The sequence below is a fragment of the Heptranchias perlo genome, chromosome 19 (assembly GCF_035084215.1).
Source record: "Heptranchias perlo isolate sHepPer1 chromosome 19, sHepPer1.hap1, whole genome shotgun sequence".
Taxonomy (NCBI): Eukaryota; Metazoa; Chordata; class Chondrichthyes; order Hexanchiformes; family Hexanchidae; genus Heptranchias; species Heptranchias perlo.
In genome coordinates, this window is record NC_090343.1 from 10,858,195 (window position 1) to 10,878,848 (window position 20,654).

General features: G+C 47.2%; 1 protein-coding gene across 4 annotated transcripts in view; it reads right to left on the reverse strand.

Moving 5' to 3' along the window:
• The window catches only part of LOC137335161 (1-phosphatidylinositol 4,5-bisphosphate phosphodiesterase gamma-1-like), a 122,546-nt gene that overhangs the window by 30,629 nt on the left and 71,263 nt on the right, over positions 1-20,654 (reverse strand). For all 4 annotated transcript variants that reach the window (XM_068000315.1, XM_068000316.1, XM_068000313.1 and 1 more), the window contains 10 exons: positions 19,320-19,438; positions 17,637-17,722; positions 16,396-16,516; positions 13,748-13,916; positions 12,030-12,149; positions 10,099-10,200; positions 6,177-6,364; positions 4,994-5,194; positions 3,022-3,141; positions 1,311-1,491 (listed from right to left, as the gene is read on the reverse strand). In XM_068000315.1, coding sequence (XP_067856416.1) covers positions 1,311-1,491; positions 3,022-3,141; positions 4,994-5,194; positions 6,177-6,364; positions 10,099-10,200; positions 12,030-12,149; positions 13,748-13,916; positions 16,396-16,516; positions 17,637-17,722; positions 19,320-19,438 — 1,407 coding nt within the window. The remainder of the gene's footprint in view (positions 1-1,310; positions 1,492-3,021; positions 3,142-4,993; positions 5,195-6,176; positions 6,365-10,098; positions 10,201-12,029; positions 12,150-13,747; positions 13,917-16,395; positions 16,517-17,636; positions 17,723-19,319; positions 19,439-20,654) is intronic.

Genomic DNA, 20,654 nt, shown 5'->3' on the forward strand with positions numbered 1-20,654 from the left:
AGTGACACAGGCCGCTGTGGCAAAAACAAGCTCATTTTAACCTCTTTCACTCAGTGGTAGCGCTCTTGCCCCGAGGCAGGAGGTCGTGGGTTCAAGTTCCACTCCAGAGACTTGAGCACAAAATCTAGGCTGACGCTCCAGTGCAGCCCTGAGGGAGCGCTGCACTATCGGAGGTGCTGCCTTTCTGATGAGGCGTTAAACCGAGGCCCTGTCAGCCCTCTCAGGTGAACGTTAAAGATCCCATGGCACTATTTCGAAGAAGAGCAGGGGAGCTCTTTCCAACATCGCGGCCAATATTTATCCCTCAACCAACATCTCTAAAACAGATGATCAGGTCATTATCACATTGCTGTTTGTGGGACCTTGCTGTGCGCAAATTGGCTGCCACGTTTCCTACATTATAACAGTACTTCATTGGTTGTGAAGTGCTTTGGGATATCCTGAGGTTGTGAAAGGGGCTATATAAATGCAAGCCTTTCTTTTCTTCTTTCTGTGGGGAAGTATAAAGCCTCAGTGACTCCTACTGAACTCACGGTCGGGATCAGCTATTCGCCTTATGGGGCAACGTGGGTAAGAAACACGGGAACATCACCACCTCCAAGTTCCCCTCCCAAGTCACACGCCACCCTGACTTGTTTATTGTCACTGGGTCAGTATCCTGGAATTCTCTACCTAACATCACTGTGGGAGCACCATCACCACAGGGACCGCAGTGATTCAAGGAGAACGAGGGGTGGGCAGTAAATGCGGACTTGCCAGCACTTCCCACATCCCCAGAACAGAATTTCATCCTCCCACACCATGGCAGTGCCATCTTCAGAGTGGTCTAAATACTAAAAGCACAAATTCCTAGGAGCCAAAGATTCTGGAGGCTGCTCAATTCCAAATGAGGAAACTCTTCAAAACTAATCCCCAAATAAAATTAGGAACAGGAACCTTTCTCTCAGTTCCTTTAGCGAGACTATACTATATTTGAAGATTTAAGATCCAGATGTAAACCTTCAATTTTATTTATAAATTTATGCTGATATTCCTCCTTCTCCTCAATAGGCTGTTCCCCTGATGATATCTGGGTCACGTTTCAACCCATGCCATCATCAGCGATGTCATTTTGTCAACAATAAACACCCGCGTGGCCTGGACTTCGACCATTGGTTTTAGAAAGGGGCCCTTTTCTTGTCCAAAGTTTAAGAAAACGTTCAAGGTCAGGGTTGGGGATTTCCTATCAGACAGGTGGCCGAGGCAGTAACGTGAGCACGATGAAGGGATCGTTCTTTCGGAATGGCGGCAGGCGGCCTGTACGTACTTACCGCTGTGCCGATCTTTTCCAAGGTTTCCTCGTTTATCGGGTAGCGGAGTTTCATCTTCCGATACAGCGGATTCTTTTCGTAGTAGCTGACTAAATCGACGAGGCTGTCAAACTCCGAGCTCCCCAGGATGACGAGTTGCCCGTCCTGCTGGACACGACAATGCTTAATCTTTCCTTCGGCTCTGTACGGAAAATGCAGCACAGGTATTATCAGGCGTTGGCTGTGGTTCAGTGGGTAGCACTCGCGCCTCTGTGTCAGAAGGTCGTGGGTTTAAGTCCCACTACTGAGACTTGATGCCAAAATCTAGGCTGGCGCTTCAGTGCAGTGTTGAGGGAGTGCTGCACTGTCAGAGGTGCCGTCTATCGGATGAGATGTTAAACCAAGGCCCCGTCTGCTCTCTCAGGTGGGCTTAAAAGATCCTATAGCACTATTTCGAAGAAAAGCAATATTTATCCCTCAACCAACATCGCTAAAAAAAAAAACAGATTATCTGATCATTGTCACACTATTGTTTGTGGGATCTAGCTGTGCGTGTTTCCAACACTACAACAGTGACTATACTTAGCGTTTTGTGATGTCCTGAGATCATGAAAGGCGCTATATAAATGCAAGTCTTTCTTCCTTAACCAAAAGGTAAATAAAATTCACCAAGTATCCACTTTAGAACCATGCACAATCAAGGCTGATATAATTTCCTTATTATAGCTCTCCATTCTCCCCTGGATGAGTTCTCAAATAAATAGGAAACAGTCAGACAGTATTCAGCAGCGTGTGGCTACTGTAGGTGTTGCAACCTGTACTAGGTGTCCGATCTCTGCTGAATTCTCATTCCTGTGTTGAAATCCCTCCATGGCCTTCCTCTTCCTTATCTCTATAACTGCCTCCAGTGCTACAGCCTCTCCTCCCTGAACTCTCTGTTCCTCCGACTCTAGCTTCTTGTGCATCTTTCACAACCTCACCCCACCACTGGCAGCCACGCCTTCAGCCACCTAAACCCCATGCTCTGGAATACCGTCGCTAATTCCCTCTGCCTCTCTACCTCCTTTAAGATCCTTAAAACCCACCTCTTGCATCAACCTTTCAGTCACTAATATTGCTTTCTTTGGCTCAGCGTCCACTTTTTCTTTATACCTTTGTGGTGAACAACAACAACTTGCATTTATATAGCACCTTTAACGTAGAAAAATGGCCTACAGTGCTTCACAGAGGCATGGGAATGGGAGAATAAGAGTGTACTGGACTAGAAACTCAGAGGTCGTGAGTTCAAGTCCCAGTTCAGCAAGTTGGGAAATTGAACTCAATAAATCAGACAATTTGTGGGCTGGTAACCGTGAAAACTGCCAGATTGCCATTGAAACCTAAGTGATTCCCTTCATGGAAGGAAAACGGCCATCACCTAATCCGGTCTGGCCTACACGTCGGAACATAGGAATAGGAGTAGGCCATTCAGCCCCTCGTGCCTGCTCCGCCATTTGATAAGTTCATGGCTGATCTGTGATCTAACTCCATATACCTGCCTTTGGCCCATATCCCTTATACCTTTGGTTGCCAAAAAGCTATCTATCTCAGATTTAAATTTAGCAATTGAGCTAGTATCAATGACTCCAGTCCGCACTTAATGCCCTCAGGTCAACTATGGATGGGCAATAAATGGGGCCTTGTCAATGTGGCTCACATCCCAAGAATATATATTTTTTTAAAAAGCACTTACCGGAATGAGATTGCATATGAAATGGGCTCGTTCCTTTTACGAACGAGAAAGGCCCCGTCTCGTGGTACCCTCATCAGCATGTGCTCCGCCTGTGCACGAGATAGGTTGGCATGGTACCATCTGGGCAACAAAGAGTCAAGTTGGCATATCACAAAACCAAAGGAGCTCTCATTAATCATCAAAGGCCAGGCACATTTTCCCAGCCTGTAGTATCAGACCATACGCCATGACATGAACCCAACATCAAACATTAAGGCAAAAGCAAAATACTGTGGATGCTGGAAATCTGAAATAGAAAGAACAGAAAATGCTGGAGACGCTCAGCAGGTCAGGCAGCATCTGTGGAAAGAGAAACCGAGTTAATGTTTCAGGTCAATGACCTTTCATCAGAACTCGAACGAAAGGTCATCGACTTGAAGCATTAACTCTGTTTCTCTCTCCACAGATGCTACCTGCTGCTGAGTGTTTCCAGCATTTTCTGTGTATGTTTCAAATATTAAGGGCTAACTGGGCATCACTGTGTTTATATTATATTTTAATAGCCGCCCACTGAGTGTTTTACCCAGACCAGCCATTGGTTGCCGTGGTGAAATCCTTTACAGCCGTTTGTCACTGGGTGACGATGTCACATTCTTCTACTGTCTCCAGTTCCAGGGGACTCGGGCCGTTCTGTGTGTATTAAGTTTTTTTCCCTTCTTTCTCCAAAGTTTAGGGCGGGCATTAATAGACAGAAAACTCCTCTACTGTTTAAATGAATAAAAACTTGCTCTGAAGTCTAGTAATTAAAATAGAATCCCAATAGAATCATACAACACAGGAGGCGGCCATCTGGATCATCGTGCCTGTGCCGTCTCTTCAAAATCCAATTCCTTCCACTCCCCCTGCTCTTTCTCAGTAGCCCTGCAAATTCTTCCTTTTCAGGTATTTATCCAATTTGCTTTTGAAATTTACTATTGAATCTGCTTCCACCATCCTTTCAGGCAATGAATTCCAGATCATAACAACTTGCTGCATTATCTCCGCCTTGGTTCTTTTGCCAATTATCTTAAATCGGTGTCCTCTGGTTACCGACCCTTCTGTCGGTGGAAACGGTTTCTGGAAATGTTGACATTTCCAGTTCCCTGACACCTGGCATCATCTGGTAACCAGATCTGGTGACACAAGGCTAACCGGCACTCATTCTGCAATGGTTAACAGCAGTACCGAGTATGAGGCAGCATTTTATATCATACACTTAATTAAGTTGCCACTCCACCAACCGTGGCGATAGCGCCAGCAGATGGTGCTCATCTGGGGAACGTGGTCTGTCATCCTGGATGCCCCACTCTCGTACTTCAATACCATTGAGAAAGTCAGTCCTTGCGGGTAACGGCTGTGGGCTGAGAGTAGCAGTTTGTTGGCTGTGCAAGGCGCACACACAAATAGAACCTGTGTTGTCAGTTGGACGGACTCGACGACAGCACAGGGCAGAGGCTGCTTCAGAGTTAAATTCTGTAAAGACCAGCAGTGCCCCCGACTGGTACCGACACCAAACTGCTCCAATCACACGGAGCTGATCGAGTGCCACCTGGTGGAAACAAGTGAGTTACAGATTTTAAGAGACGAGCAAGTCTCCCAAAAGCACTGCTCAAAACAAGGAATCGAGTTATGGGTCAGAGCAGCGGTCAAAGAGATGCTAGAAGATACGATGGATGACTCCACAATTCCAGCTGTGCTCGCACATGGTGTAGGTCAGAAAATTGGGGCGACAATGTTATAAGCCCCTGACCTGTGCTCCCATTGAGCAGGGCTCCCTGCTGGGAGAAACGGATTGCAAAATTCCCCCCATAAAACAATGGGAGATCTGAGTAATCATTTCAGGCGCTGTAATACTTATTGTGTGCGAGCTCTTTCCTACAAGCAAATGCTTGCAGTACGGGTCAAAGTCCCTTAACTGCTCTTGCGTCACTCGAGGGACCGATGCGGTACTTACTCTTTGCTTTCATGTGCGTTAGTCTGAGGTACCGGCTCTGTCAGCCGCATCTCAAACTCGTTGCAGCGAAGCGGCACCTGCTGATAGTGTGTGATCAAGGCGTAGAGACTGTCGAACACCAGGTTGTCTGTTAGGTAGAACTTGGGGTTGCCTGCTTCCTGACGGGAATGGATACGGCAATGTTGCACCTTTCCAGAGCGCCTGAGGGGTCGGAAAAACACGCAGACAGACATTATTTTTTACTTTTCAATGTGTTATATGCAATGCTTACCATGAAATAAAGTTTCACGGTCGGAAAGAAATGACAAAAACAGAAACCCATTCACCAGCTCCTCTCCCGAATCACTTACACTTTAATCTTTATCTCCACATCTCTCCCTATAAACCATCTCTGACATACAGTCCCCCCCTATAAACCACCCAATATACCACACCTCTCCCTATAAACCACCCAATATACCACACCTCTCCCTATAAACCACCCAATATACCACACCTCTCCCTATAAACCACCCAATATACCACACTTCTCCCTATAAACCACCCAATATACCACACCTCTCCCTATAAACCACCCAATATACCACACCTCTCCCTATACAAACCACCCAATATACCACACCTCTCCCTATACAAACCACCCAATATACCACACCTCTCCCTATAAACCACCCAATATACCACACCTCTCCCTATACAAACCACCCAATATACCACACCTCTCCCTATACAAACCACCCAATATACCACACCTCTCCCTATACAAACCACCCAATATACCACACCTCTTCCTATACAAACCACCCAATATACCACACCTCTCCCTATACAAACCACCCAATATACCACACCTCTCCTACAAACCACCCAATATACCACACCTCTCCTACAAACCACCCAATATACCACACCTCTCCTACAAACCACCCAATATACCACACCTCTCCTTATAAATCATTTTAGATATACCCCATCTCTTCCTATGAACCAGCTCTATTATACAATGCTCTTCCCTATAAAGCATTTGTTATACGACATTTCTCCCTGTAAGCTATTACTGATATACCACACCTCTCCCTATAAATTATACCACACCCCACTAAACTATCTCTGATATACCATGCCCCATCTAAGCCTATTGTCACGCTCATGTGACCCAAATGCACATTTTGTTACGACTTACCAAAATGAGAGTGTGTAGTCACCCACAAATGTTTCGCTCTCACGCACCAGAAATGAGCCATTTGGGGCTCCAGTTTCAATGCAGTACTCTGTGAGTAGCCTTTCTGCGATCTGTCGACCGTCACGGCCTGCACCGAGTTTCCCGTGGAACCACTTCTCCGTCACGTGAAGTTCGGTGACACTACAGGGCTAAAACATCGAACAACATTAACACTGCGGGGTTAGCAACAGCTCGCACAATGTCCTTGTATTTTCTTTATATATTTCACGGGGGTGGAATGAGGGATTCTCATGGGTATCTCACCCCCGTCCAATTTAAGCCAGGTGAAAACTTGCACGTGGCACCCTGAACAATATTTGATATTTTTATTATATGCATGCAATTTTTCCATGGCATTGCTCAAAGTGATTTGCAACGGGGGATGGGGGGGAATGAAAAGTGTGATCGCCTGGCTGGCCTCCCATCTTCCACCTTCCAAAAACTTGAGCTTATTCAAATCTCTGCTGCCCGTATCCTAACTCGCACCAAGTCCCATTCTCCCATCACCCCTGTGCTCGCTGACCTACATTGGCTCCCGGTCCGGGAATGCCTCGATTTTAAAATTCTCATCCCCGTTATCAAATTCCTCCATGGTTTCGCTCCTCTCTACCTCTGTAACCTCCTCCAGCCCTACAACCCTCTGGGATCTCTGCTCTCCTCCATTTCTTGCCTCTTGCGCATCCCGATTTTAATCGCTCCACCATTGGCAGCTGTGCCTTCAGCTGCCTACGCCCGAAGCTCTGGAATTCCCTCCCTAAACATTTCCACCTCCCTCTCCTCCTTTTAAGATGCATCTTAAAACCTACCTCTTTGACCAAGCTTTTGGTTACCTGTCCTAATATCTCCTGATGTGGCTCGGTGTCAAATTTTGTTTGATAATCGCTCCTGTGATGTCTTACTACATTAAATGCGCTATATAAATGCAACTTGTTGTTGTTGCCATTGTAGGGTGTGGAAGTGGGGATGGGGTTCACATTTCCACTCAAAGAATTTGGAAAGAATATTGTAAGAGATTTCCTTGGAGAGGATACTGGTAATTTTAATAATTTTTTTCTTGCAAGTTTGTAAATTTTATGTCTTTATTGTGTTACCAACCTTATTTCCAGCAGTAAATCCCTCAGTTTAATGGTGGACCAAGATGGCAGCTGAAAGGTTTTTCAAAAGATATTTTGTGTGATTTGATTGGTTCACACTTTTTTTTTTTTAAGTACACTGAGTCTACAGTGCAGAAACAGGCCATTCGGCCCAACTGGTCCATGTCGGCATTTATGCTCCAAACGAGCCTCCTCCCTCCCTACTTCATCTAACCCTAGCAGCATATTCTTCTATTCCTTTCTCCCTCATGTGCTTATCTAGCATCCCCTTAAATGTATCTATGCTATTTGCCTCAACTACTCCGGATTTATCAGTGACTATCATATATTGATGACCTCCCCTACAAATGGAAACATTTTCTCTACGTCTACCCTATTAAACCCTTTCATTATCTTAAAAACCTCAATTAGGTCACCCCTCAGCATTCTTTTTTTTAAAAAGAGAAGAGCCCCAGTCTGTTTAGTCTTTCTTGATAAGTATATCCTCTCAGTTCTGGTATCATCCTTTTGAATCTTTTTTGCACCTTCTCCAGTGCCTCTATATCCTTTTTATAATATGGATACCAGAACTGTGAATAATACTCCAAGTGCGGTCTAACCAAGGTTCTATATAAGTTAACATAACTTCTCTACTTTTCAATTCTACCCCTTTGGAAATGAACCCCAGCGCTTGGTTTGCCTTTTCTATGGCCTTATTAACCTGCGTCACTACTTTTAGTGATTTGTGTGTCTGTACCTCGAGATCCGTTTGCTTCTCCAGTAGCAGGACAGATAGATAAGGTGGTTAAAGAAGGCATATGGGATACTTTCCTTTATTAGCCGAGGCAATGAATATAAGAGCAGGGAGGTTATGCAAGAACTGTATAAAACACTAGTTAGGCCACAGCCAGAGTACTGCGTACAGTTCTGGTCACCACGTTACAGGAAAGATGTGATTGCACTAGAGACGGTACAGAGGAGATTTACGAGGATGCTGCCAGGGCTGGAGAATTTTAGCTATGAGGAAAGATTGGATAGGCTGGGGTTGTTTTCTTTGGAACAAAGGAGGCTGAGGGGAGATTTAATTGAGGTGTATAAAATTATGAGGGGCGTAGATAGACTGGATAGGGTGGACCTATTTCCCTTAGCATAGGGGTCAGTGACCAGGGGGCATAGATTTAAAGTGAGAGGTAGAAGGAATAGAGTGGAGCTGAGGAGAAGTTTTTTCACCCAAGGGGTGCTGGGGGTCCGGAACTCACTACCTGAAGGGGCGGTAGAGACAGAAACCCTCAACTCATTTAAAAAGTGCTTGGATGTGCACTTGAAGTGCCGTAACCTACAGGGCTACGGTACAAGTGCTGGAAAGTGGGATTAAGCTGGATAGCTCTTTTTCAGCCGGCACGGACATGGTGGGCCAAATGGCCTCCTTTTGTGCCGTAACTTTCTATGATATCCCATTGGTAAGTGCAGATCTTTGACTGTACATTTTCTGAACTTCATCACTGTTTTCATTTCTCATTGGTACTTGCTGATTGGCACATTTGCTACCTGTTCAATTTTGACTTGTTGCTGATTTGCGACCAATTGCAAGTGGGACACATAAATTTGCATATAGATAGGTGCGACGCTCAAGTGTGATGGACAAAACCCGTGCCAGCCAGCTCTGAAATCAATTACAGATCAGACTGGCTTTCTTACCCTTTGTTTTAAAAAAAGTATGATTGCTGCGGTGAATCAGAGCTTAACTGTGCTTGGATCAGAAACATACTGCGAGACCTGGGGGGTAATTTTAACCCCCAAGAACGGGCAGGCAGACAAAATACTAGATTATTGGAGTGGGACCGCATCCCGGCTCCAATGTGCTCACTTCTGGGTTTAACCCAGGCAGGTTTGTCTGCGTGTGCACAGCAGACACTTGGAAGTCCCACCCCTACTTAAAGCCGGCGGGCCGGGCTTAAAGGGGCAATGTACCTCATTGGAATACTTGAGGTACCTAATATTTTGCGTATTTAAAAACTTAAATGAATTTAACCGTACCTGTTCGTTTTTTGATCGTTTCCGATTCACGTCAGGTGAAAGCAGGCGGGAAGGGCCGGACCATGAGGCGAGTGCCTTTATTGCACTGCTCGTGGGCCCAGAGGAGCTGGAGTGCTTCACCCAGGCCCAACAAGCTCACCTGGCCGACACCTCCTCCGATGCTGGATGCCCTCCCCCCAACCCGCGATCCCCAATGCTGGCTGATTCACCCGATGTCGTCACTGGCTGACTCCCCCTTACCCCCGATGCTGGCTGGTCCCCCTGACGTCCAGGTCCCCCCACCACCTCTGATTTTTTGCAGTGCCAATGATCTCTCTCTCTCTCTCTCTCTCTCTCCCTCCCGCCCCCCCCTTTGATTTGCAGTTCCTTTCATTGCTGCCAGCCTGTCAATCGGGCTGCCTGGCGAATGGGAAACCCGAAAACTCAAATACTCACCGTCAACTGAGTTGCGATCGCAGATTGCGACGCACTCAATTCGCTTCTGGGTTCTCCACGCGAATATCGGTGGACGCGTGGGGTAGCCAGCTCGGAGTAAAAATCATGCCCCTGGTTGCTAAACTGAGTGATAGCCAAGTAAAATTGAAACATTTAATCTTGTGGGCCCTTCTGAGTTCTCTTTCTCTGCAGGCTCTCTCTCCAACTTGCTCTGTGCTCCTTTTGTGGCGGCACAGATCATGTTCAGACTCTCAGACCGTACGCACCACAGTGCCATGCAACGAGCTGCTGTACAGGGCAGGCAGGATATGTTCCATGTCCAAGAGTCAGCTGCTCACCTCCCTCTGTTCTTCCTCGTCCTCATTGGCCTGATTCCCTGCTGTCTCCTCTGAATAATAAATCTTGCTGCTCGTGAGGACGAAGAAATGTGGATTCCACTCCTAGGTAAACCACATGAAAACAAGCAGATCACCAAGAGACACCAAACAGTAAGTACAGCACAAGCGACTGTGCTATTAGCAACACTTCTTTAAAGTATACACCTGGGCTATACGCAGGTGTATAGAAATATCATGATACGTATTCTTTATAAAAACAATGGAGGGAATTTTAAACCCCCCCCCCCCCGACCATGACAGGCAGGAGGGGGTCAGGGGTTTAAATCGGTAAATATGTGAAACCCGACCCCAACCCACCATGAACGTGCCTACTTCTGGTTTAACCGCGGTGGGTTGGGGGTGTCCAAGTAACCCGCTCTCGAAGGGCGGGACCATAATTATAATATTTAAATGAGGCTCAGTGCCTCAGGTTTTGGGAGCCATTTGAATTTAATGGCTGCGGGCCAGGTTCCCCAGGGTTCGGGAAACCCGACAGCTAAAGGGAGATGGGAGCTACCAGATCCAGCAGGTAAGCGCTTTTCCAGTACGGCTTGTGGGCCAGGAGGAGCAGGAGTGCTTCCCACCACGATCTTCTGACCTGCCCTCCCCTCGCGATAAGCCTCCCTCCCCATGATTTTCAAACACACCCCCCATGATCTTCAAACCACCCTCCCCGCGATCTCTCCCTCCCTCCCTCCCTCCCTCCTCCCCGCTGCGCTCCGAGCCCCCCCACTGCCCCGATCTTCTCCGATTGCAGGGGACGGACCCAGCTGTAACCATCTACCACTGGCTTTCTTGCCTGACAGCCGGCCAGCCCCTCAATCTGGCCGGCTGCCGGGCGGAAAACGGAGTAAGCAAATGCTAATGAAGCCCTGCCGTTAAATTCGGCAGGACCTCCACCTTCCCGGCATTTCCGGGCTTCCCGGCCGCAGACACGCCCTCCCCGCTTCACCGTAAACATCAGGGCCAATGTTTCATGGGCTCTATTGTCAACCAGTACAAACTGGGGCCCTGCTTCAATGGCACGATTCTCAGATAGGTGACCCCTGCTTCATGCTCACAGTTCCACAGAGAAAGTAAACAGGCCCCTTGTTGCCAACCAGATCCTGAAGTGTGTAACTCACAATCATGCCAAGGGACTCACGATATTGAATGCATCCTTCTGCAAAAGCCACGTTAGGAAAATGTACAACCACGCCAACTAATTAGTTTTTAAAAAAAAAATCAAACGGGACAATCGGAAGATTATTTCTGCACAAAGTTTCGGAATGCTGGGTGGATCGAAGAAGGGCAGAGCGCAGTAATGGTTATAAACTCTTTGGTCTGAGGCCCAAAACTCTTCCTAGTGCAGTGAACCATTAGTATTCAGATAGACTGGAGTAACATACAGGAGTAGCTGGTGGTGTCCTCCCCACACCCAAGGCTCCTGTGGGTGAATATGCTGGATGCTTTGGTACTGAGCCACGCAGACCAAGAACGGCCAACTCTGAATCCGAGTTAAGTGATGTGAACATTCCTACGCCTGGTTGCTATCCAGTGGCTTCTTCTGGAAGTGGCCATCCAGGATTAGGATGGAGTGTGATGGCCATCATGGTCAAAGAGCCCACCACCACTCACTACAACGCTTACGCATGACGCTTGAGTGAGGTACCAGAAGACTGCTGTCTATGGAACTGAGCCACCAACTTCAGCAAAGGCCGGGGTTGGGGGGGGTGGGGTAAGGAGTCGAAATTAGAAAAAAAAAGTAAGAATTGGCAACAACAAACTGAAATATTAATATGAGTTTTGCAGCAGAGGTACCAAGGACCACAGAGGGCAGATAAGAGGCTGCAGCTGTAACAATCAGCAAATGGATGTAAAGGGTGGAGTAAAATCCCAAATCTGCCACTTACATGATTGATTGGGTCCTCGAGATACAAGATTCCATTCTTTATTGAGTTGCTGATGTCATTCTCCGAGTACGTGGAGGTCGAGACTTCCTCATAGGCACTGCCCTCGGCCAGTTTCTTGTGCTGCAAGAAAGGGCAGGTGTGAGGACTGAATAGTGCAATAGCTCTGACACAAATATACAGGACAGCGATCACCTGTAATGTTCATGGGGCAGTGAGATCCCCCGACACGGGCACGGAGCGCGAGCGCCCCCGACACGGGCACGGAGCGCGAGCGTCCCCGACACGGGCACGGAGCGCGAGCGTCCCCGACACGGGCACGGAGCGCGAGCGTCCCCGACACGGGCACGGAGCGCGAGCGTCCCCGACACGGGCACGGAGCGCGAGCGTCCCCGACACGGGCACGGAGCGCGAGTGTCCCCGACACGGGCATCCCTACCATACACAGGAGAGTGAACATTTAAAAAAATATATATTTCATTTTTGTGTTCATCAAGATAACGGGCATTATTGCTGGGAAATGGAACTCTTCACTTTTCAACCACCTGGTGCCAGCATCAAGCACTCCCAGCTCAGACATAGCGGAACAGATTCAAACTAAAGGTCCCTCTACTCTGCCCCAAAAATATACCTCAGACCAAACTCAGAAGAACACCCCGTTCCAGGACCTCAACGTGTACTTCCAAATCCCCAGGAATCTCCCCATCAAGTCAGCTAAACTTCCCATTTCAACACCTAGCTCTTTGAAACCCAAGATCTCCCCACAAGTAGTCCCAAATCACAAAACTCCATCCCCAGTGATGTCAATGCCCAGAACTCCCAACCTAAAATCAGCCAATCTTCAGACCGCCTCACTCTCCGCAGGACTACCAAAGTTCAGTTCACCCCTCACTGCCGCCATTAACTTCCTCCAACCTTGAACTCCTAAACAGTAGACACCTTTCTCCAGCCTGGTACATCTTCCTTAAATGACAATGTTTATATAATTATACATACATAATAACATCCTCAACCCATGACCCTGAACTCCTCATCGAGCCATTTCCTACTGCAAACTCCAACTAGATCCAAACTTGTGTTGTATCTATAGAGAGCACTTTTGAATTGTATAACACACTAGGGCGAAGTACTAGTGGCTACAGATTCGTCACGTGGTACTAAGCATTTAGGTTGCAAATTCAAAGTGATGAATTAAAGAGCAACACATTGGTACAACATTGAAGCTAACTGGCGTAAGTGTGATTTCCTCCTGGTGCGCACTGCTACCGAAACACAAAATAAACTCAGTTAGGACTATGCCTCCCAGGGCTCGGGAAAACCGGCAGCGAAATGGAGACAGCAGCAGCCTGTTAATGCTTTTTAGAGCACTCCTTGCGGGCCAGGAGGAGGCTGGGGTGTTTCCCACCGGCACCCTCAAGGAAGCCTTCTGCCTTCTTTCAGCTGATCGGGGCCTCTCTCTAACCCCTGTCCTGCGACCGCCACCCCTCCCCCCACTCCAACCCCCCATCTCCGGCCTGCCCAGTGAACGGCCGACCCCGCCCCCCTCCAATCCTCGATCTCCGGCCTGCCCCGCGATCGGCCAACCCACTCTCTTCCCCCCCCCCCCCCGCCCCCCGTCCTCGCCCCACTACCAAGCCCTGATCTTTCCCTCCCTCCCTCCTGATTGCCGGGCTCCCACCCCCACCAAAGCAAACAGCTAACATTAAAGGCAATCGGCTGACCTTAATCAGGAATTTTCTCCTCAGCTGATTGGGCGATGGAAGCCCATCTGCAGTGATGTCGACCGGTTTGGTCAGCAACGTGTCGCCAAACACCTTCTTGAAATAGTTAGCCATGTTTCGCTGCTGAACGATACTGCAATGGTCTTCGATGGATAGGATTACAGGATACCTGCCGAGTAACGCAGAACACAAGGGTAAGATTCTAAGAGTTGGCACACACGAGCGCTAGGAGTTCAGCTGATCCAAGGTAGATGGCGATATCTTCCTCTAGCCACCTCAGGTCACGTTGAACGTTGCCTCGTCTTGCACTAAATTTCACACTACAGCTACTGAGTCCCACCGACACTGCTGCCAAATTCTTTTACCAAGCCCTTCAAACTTAGCTACTAAATTAGTTTATCCAGCACTTTCAACACTGCTGCCAAACTCTTGCAAACCTTTGTAACACAGCTGTAGAATCGTAATCCACACAAGACTAACTGGCTTTTAAAGCAAGTCGAAAACTGTTCGACGCTCCGTAGGCAATGCAGAACTGTTTTCTAAATTAATGCCTGTGATGTTCTGTTGCTTTTTACATCTCTTGTCTGATTGCAACAAAAGTGGCTGACTAGCTTCCAAGGCTTCCACCGATGTCACTCTAGACACTTGTGTATGGTGCCTCCCTGCACCAGTATGCTTGAGATTAGAGGAAGCAAATTGGTGTGCCACCTTTCTGTGGCGCCCGGCACTGGTCACAGTAAGATAATTACGGACAAGACGACCATCTGACACACCTTAGCTCATCCATCCAGAATGACCCTAAAGTCCAATTGGATCTCAAATGATTCTAGGGTCGTTGCTTCCACTACTATATCTGAGAGTCCATTCCAAGTGTGAGTCACTCTTTGTTGTGAAGAAAAACTTCCTGTGATCGGCCCTAAATTTGCCTTTTTCTAGTTTGAACCTGTGACCGTTCACAATTTAAAGTAATTGTCTATATTTACCTTTCAACACCATTTATAATCTTAAATACCGCCACAGGAACACTTTTCAGACAAGTTCCTTTCAAGGCCGAAAAACACAGGTTTCTCCAGTCTTTCCTCATAATCCATACCTCTAAGACTGGGCATCTGCCTTGTGGCTCTTCTTTGCACCATGTCCAGGGCTTCAATGTCTCCCATGTGTCTCACTGGCCAGAAGTGGACAAACTCAAGGTGCTGCCTGACCAGAGCACTGTATACTTTGATCATAACTTACTCTGACCTCCATTCTACTGTATTGGCTACGTAGTTCAACATCCTATTGACTTTGCTGATTGCTGCTCTACATTGAGCGGACATGTTGAGTGTTGTGCTCCAATGCACTGCATCATCACCCACCTTATACACTCGAGGGTGGAATTTCAAACTGGCAAAGCTCACGTTCAAAAGTTTAAGACCACCTGTACTACATTCCTGCATGTGCTATTGTCACACAGGAGTTAAAATGGGTTATTACTTGTGTAAAAATTGCATGCAAGGGAAAGCAGCGTGTTAAGCATTCATATCTGAACTTCAGCAATCAGAAGTCCTACCCACTGACGTTTTGAAGAGCCTGGGTGGTGGGGGGGGGGGGAGAAAGGATCAATATTGACTGCGGTTTGATGTACAGATGAACCGATTTCAGTTACACATTAGCGAAGCACTCGATGGGTGTGAAAGGATCTCTGATCCCAATCTTAAAGAGCAGAAAACAGAAGCAAGTAGAGAACTCCCTCAAGAAGCATTCTAAAATTATATTGGCGTGATGCTGTAATGCATTGGAGGTAACAGAACTGCCTTTCAATGCCTAAGGACTTTCTCAGACAACAGCAGCAGTGTTTAATAGCCACCATCAGGTGCTTGAAATCTGGATTTGGGCCTAATGGCATACTTAAATACTGTACTTAAACTGTGGGGAAGATATCGTCAAAGCAGCAGTGAGGGAAGCCAGCCAACAAACTCAATAACCTTGGACAGAAATATTTGATTGAAGGAGGCCATTTTTTATTTATTAATAATGGACTTGTTCATCTCCAGAAGAGCCAAATAAATGACGAATTCTGGACATTTTTCTCCACCGCAGATGTTGGAAAACATTTGGTCAGGTGACACGGCGATGGAACGCATCAGAAGGTCAACCCACGGCACGGTGAAGTGGAGACACGAAGGCTCCAGCCTCTTGGGTCGTGATCTCAATCACACTGCTGTGGGATGTTGGTGGGGGGGGGCGGTGGTGGGTGTGGGTTTAAGTGCCAGGTGGTGGCCAGGAGGAGGGCAAAAATGGAGACAACTTCCCAATAGGCCCTGTGGTGCATTCCCTTGCAGATGGCTAAAGTGCAGCAATGGGGGAAGCGGTACATCCTACTGCTGCCAAAGGTAAGTAGACCAAGCAAGGGAGAAAGGGGGATTTTTACACAGAATGAAAAAAAATAAAAATACAAAAAGAATGAAAATAAATCACAAATGAAAATGGAATGGTTTAAATTCCGTCAGGTTTTCACCAGTTTTAAACTGATACCAACAGAACACTACTAGCTCCAAATGGACGTAATGGCAGATGTAATAATGTTGCTGCTCCAGTACTTCAGCCCACGTTAAAAGGGGACGGCGACGCAAAGAGATTATCATGATAACAAAAGGGGATCTTACTCTGAAGTCACAAAGGCATGTTCCTTGATTGTGGTGAGAACGTCATTAAATTTGATTTTTGAAGTCAGAGTGTGGCCATGGTAGATAACTGGCATTCCCTCAGGTCCATCCCAGCAATCCACTGTAAGAGAGGTTACAATTGGTTCATTAATTGTATAAACCTGATCCAAACACACATTGTGCTCCCCTCAATCATAGAGTCATAGAATGGTTACAGCACAGAAGAGGGCCATTTGGCCCATCGAGCCCATGCTGGCTCTTTGTAAGCACATGCTCCCGCTCTTTCCTCGTAACCCTTCCATTTCTTCCCCCTCACTCAACACGCTGTTCGCAACATCAATCATGCTGTGCAGCTATACCTCTCTTAAACTGCCAAGTTCTTCATGGTATAGTGGCGATCTTCATTTTATTCGAAGTAAGACAATCTCTTTCCCCCTCCCTCCCCTCCTGAAGGGGCTGACTCCAGACTGCCATCACTTCATCCAAATGGTCAATCTCAATTCACGATGTCAGTTTATTCCACCATGGGATCTTATCGCTGTTGAACTTTGTTGTCACACACTTGCTCTTTCCAGCAGGGTCAGTGGACACCAGAAGGAGGGGGGAATGTGCGCTGATTTGGTTGCTCCTGATCGACACTGAGTGACCTCTACTGGGAAATGTGACCACCAGATGAGGTTCGGATGTCCTCTGGGGTCACAAATGGGCCTGCTGACACGGACTGTCGAGGCTCACACCTAACAGCACCTACTTTGGTGAAGTACTGGAAGGTACTCAGCACCCGCATTCAAGAGACAAGGGGAAGAGAAACGAAACAACTTTTTGTTGTGACTATCTTATAAAATACTTTCTTTAATTCCTCCTTTTAGATCCAACCCTCTAAAAGCTCCATGCAGAAAATACCTACCACTGAAATGCCTTTTCTCCATTCCCTTGATACCTGTGCCTAACGTAAATCTATCGATCTTAGTCTAGAATGCTCCAAATGTCCCAGCGTCCACAGCCTTTTGAGGGAAGAGAGTTCCGGATTTCTACTACCCTTCGCTCTGTTCAAACAAGATTCCACCTCCAGAGCAGAGTCTGGCAAAATTTACCCTGCACTTTCCATTCATTATTGGCTGCATTATCTGCATTCTATTCTAGCGATGCTTCTGTCCCGCCTGTGATATCCACCTCGATGGTTTCCATTGTTGGATAAAGTAACTCCAATGCGCCACAAGAAGCCATTTCGATTTACTTACATTCAATACACCGACACCCCATTCTCAGGCAGCGAGCATAGGCTTCTAATGAGGACTCACTGGAAAACTGATCCCCGGTCAGGTAGCTGCAACACAGTTAGCAGGAGTAAGAGATGGCGTGTGTTGGCAGGTAGAGAGTCAGGCAGAAACGTTCACAGTTGATGCATGTAAAAAAGGAGCAATCATTCCACAGGTGGCGGATTCAGTAACACGGCAAATCTCAAATGGCAGCGTATTAATTCAACAGTGTTTTTTTTAAAAAAATGAGTGGACAACACACTCATTCATTCACCACAGCTGCTGAAACTGACCATGTCCTTGGCTGCCAGGTTTAGGCCTCTCACAAGCCTCATGAGTGCACAATTGAGATGTGAGTGTTAAAACCAATGCGTTATGAAGAGGGCTGGATTGGAAGGCACCATGTGCACCACAGAAATGCCTCAGCACCACAACATCCAGATATTGCACTGTTAGTCACGTCACTATAATATCGCTGCTCAGGCCAGTTTGGCTAAACCTTTTTTTATTTGTTTGCGGGATTGTGGGCGACGCTGGCATTTATTGCCCATCCCTTGTTGTCCTGAGAAGGTGGTGGTGGGCCGCCTTATTGAACCGCTACATTGCGTGTGATGATAGTGTTCCCATGGTAACATTAGGTAGAGGGGTCAGTGGAAAAAAACTATTTTTTTTGAAAGTGCAACTGAAAAAATGTCTCCCTGTGTTTCAACTGCCATCTTTGAACTTGCCCAACAGTTTGAATTTCTGCCGGCTTGGATAAAGTGACACGTGGCCCATTACTACAATGAAAGCTTAAGCTGCTTGATACAATAATGCCTTTCCCTCCTGCTGCCCCAGATCTACAGATCAAACAGCTCCTCTAAAATCACCTTTGCGTCAAAGCTGCGTTGCGTCACTTCCTGTTTACAGTCCTACCTCTGGCCACAATACTGAAAGTGACAGTAACTGCTGCAGCGTGTGATAATGTCGCTCGTTCACGGAATCTGCTCTTCTAAAATTACAGCCAGTGGGAGGAGGCATTTTTGTGCAATAATAAAACACAAGTGTTGGGTAGCCTGGTCCAGGAACCTATAAAGCAACCCACACTCCCCAATTAGCCCAGAACTGCCCTGTCAGCTTCAGCTCAGTGCGGTTTCCACGAGTTTCGTGCACAGAATCGCTTTAGAAAAATAACTGCTAACATCTGCAATTTGACCCCTAGTCCATGCGGAGCTAGCAGAACTCAACTGGGTAGGTGGTACGGACGCAATAACTGACCTCTGCATCCCTGGGCTAGGGAGGGGATAAAAATCGACTAGGGTTCCCACTCCTGATCACTAACCAGCTACTCCTGTTGCTAAAATGTGTGTACAAAAAAAAAGAGACACCAGGTGACGAAGGATCGGGCTTGGCTATGAAAGGCCACTTGGGCAAGATACTCGAGAGGCAGATTGGCCCTTTAGAAGTGGGAGTGAGAGGGGAAAATAATTTAAGAACAGAAAATTTACTCCAAAAGAGGAGGCACTGACTAAAATGCACGCTGGTGACATGGTCACTTAAGGATTCGCCAGCAACCTGGCAAAGTCATTAAAACTGTTTGATACGATGTCAGCAAAGGGTTGGAGCCAACACAGAGCTTTCTCCATTTGGTGATGATTATGGCTGGGGGAGGGGGCAATTACTTACGTGTTATGAGATGATGAGATCCAGTATTGGGATAGAGGGCTGCTCATCTCCTCCAGGCTGACCTGATCAAATTTCAAGTCCCAAGTGGAGTTTTCCTTGGAAAACAGGAAAGTCAGGAACTGAAAGAATAATGAAATAAACAGTCAAAGGTTTTAAGCAACAATGAACCCCCCCCCCTTACCTCCCCAACACCGTCCCTACACCCCACAAGGGCTACGACCAGTCTTAGCAAGGGGCCCCAGCAACGTTGAGTGGATTCCCATCACTTTGCTCCATCAGCTCCGTGCAAGACAAGCCTCCACAGAGCTAAAAAAAAAAAAAGTACCTGCTCCGTAACAGGTCACTTTAGCTGCAGTTATACGGTCACATTCTCTGCTCCCCAAGCACTGGACTCCACTCCACTCCACTCCACTCCACTCCACTCCACTCCACTCCACTCCACTCCACTCCACTCCACTCCAGCACTGGCAGCTGCTCATGGAGCCACTATACTCCTGACCTCTGGAACTCTACCCGGTTCTTCCTGCCTGTCTTAATAAAACCTCCTCAAAACCATCTTGGGCCGTGCCTTCGGTTGCCCATCTCGCCCTCTCCATTTAGTCCCTCCTATTCCCCATGCCCAGTGTCCACTTTCCTCCTCACCGTAAAGCACTCTGGAACATCAACCTGCACGTCAGGAGTTGTCACAAAGTGTTTTTTTTTTGTAGTTGATCTGACTACCACACACACTAAAGCAAGAATTGTGAAACCACTCTTGTAGGTAGCATCACGTCAACTGGACCTTGCAGTGTGCAATATAATTCCAATCCGACGCAAGGGTGGTAGAAATCTGGAACTCTCTCCCCCCAAAATGCTGTGGATGTTGGGCCAACTGAAACTTTCATGGTTGAGGTCGATGGATTTTTGTTGGGTATCAAAGGATATGGAGCAAAGGCAGGTAAGTGAAGTTGAAGTACAGCCATGATCTAATTGAATGGCAGAACAGGCTCGAGGGGCTGAATGGCTTAATCCTGTTCCTATGTTCCATAGTTACATTTCAGAGGTTCCTCTTGGGGGCATATTATAACTTTACACGTGACTCTTTGTAGAGGAAGCATTGCTCCCACCCCCTTTCAGAACATTACAAATTATCCTCCCGGAGGGATGAGCTTTGTATATGTGTCCGTGCACACACGTGTAGAGCTCTGCTGTCGCTCAGTACAAAGCGCAGTCGGCAGTATAACCCAGGTGTGGCAGCTGACCACTGTACTCTAGAGATAGCAGGGACGCCCATTCTTGGAGTACTGAGAGCTCAGTAAGAGCTAGTTGAACCGGGCTCCAATTTTCTTTCGGAAA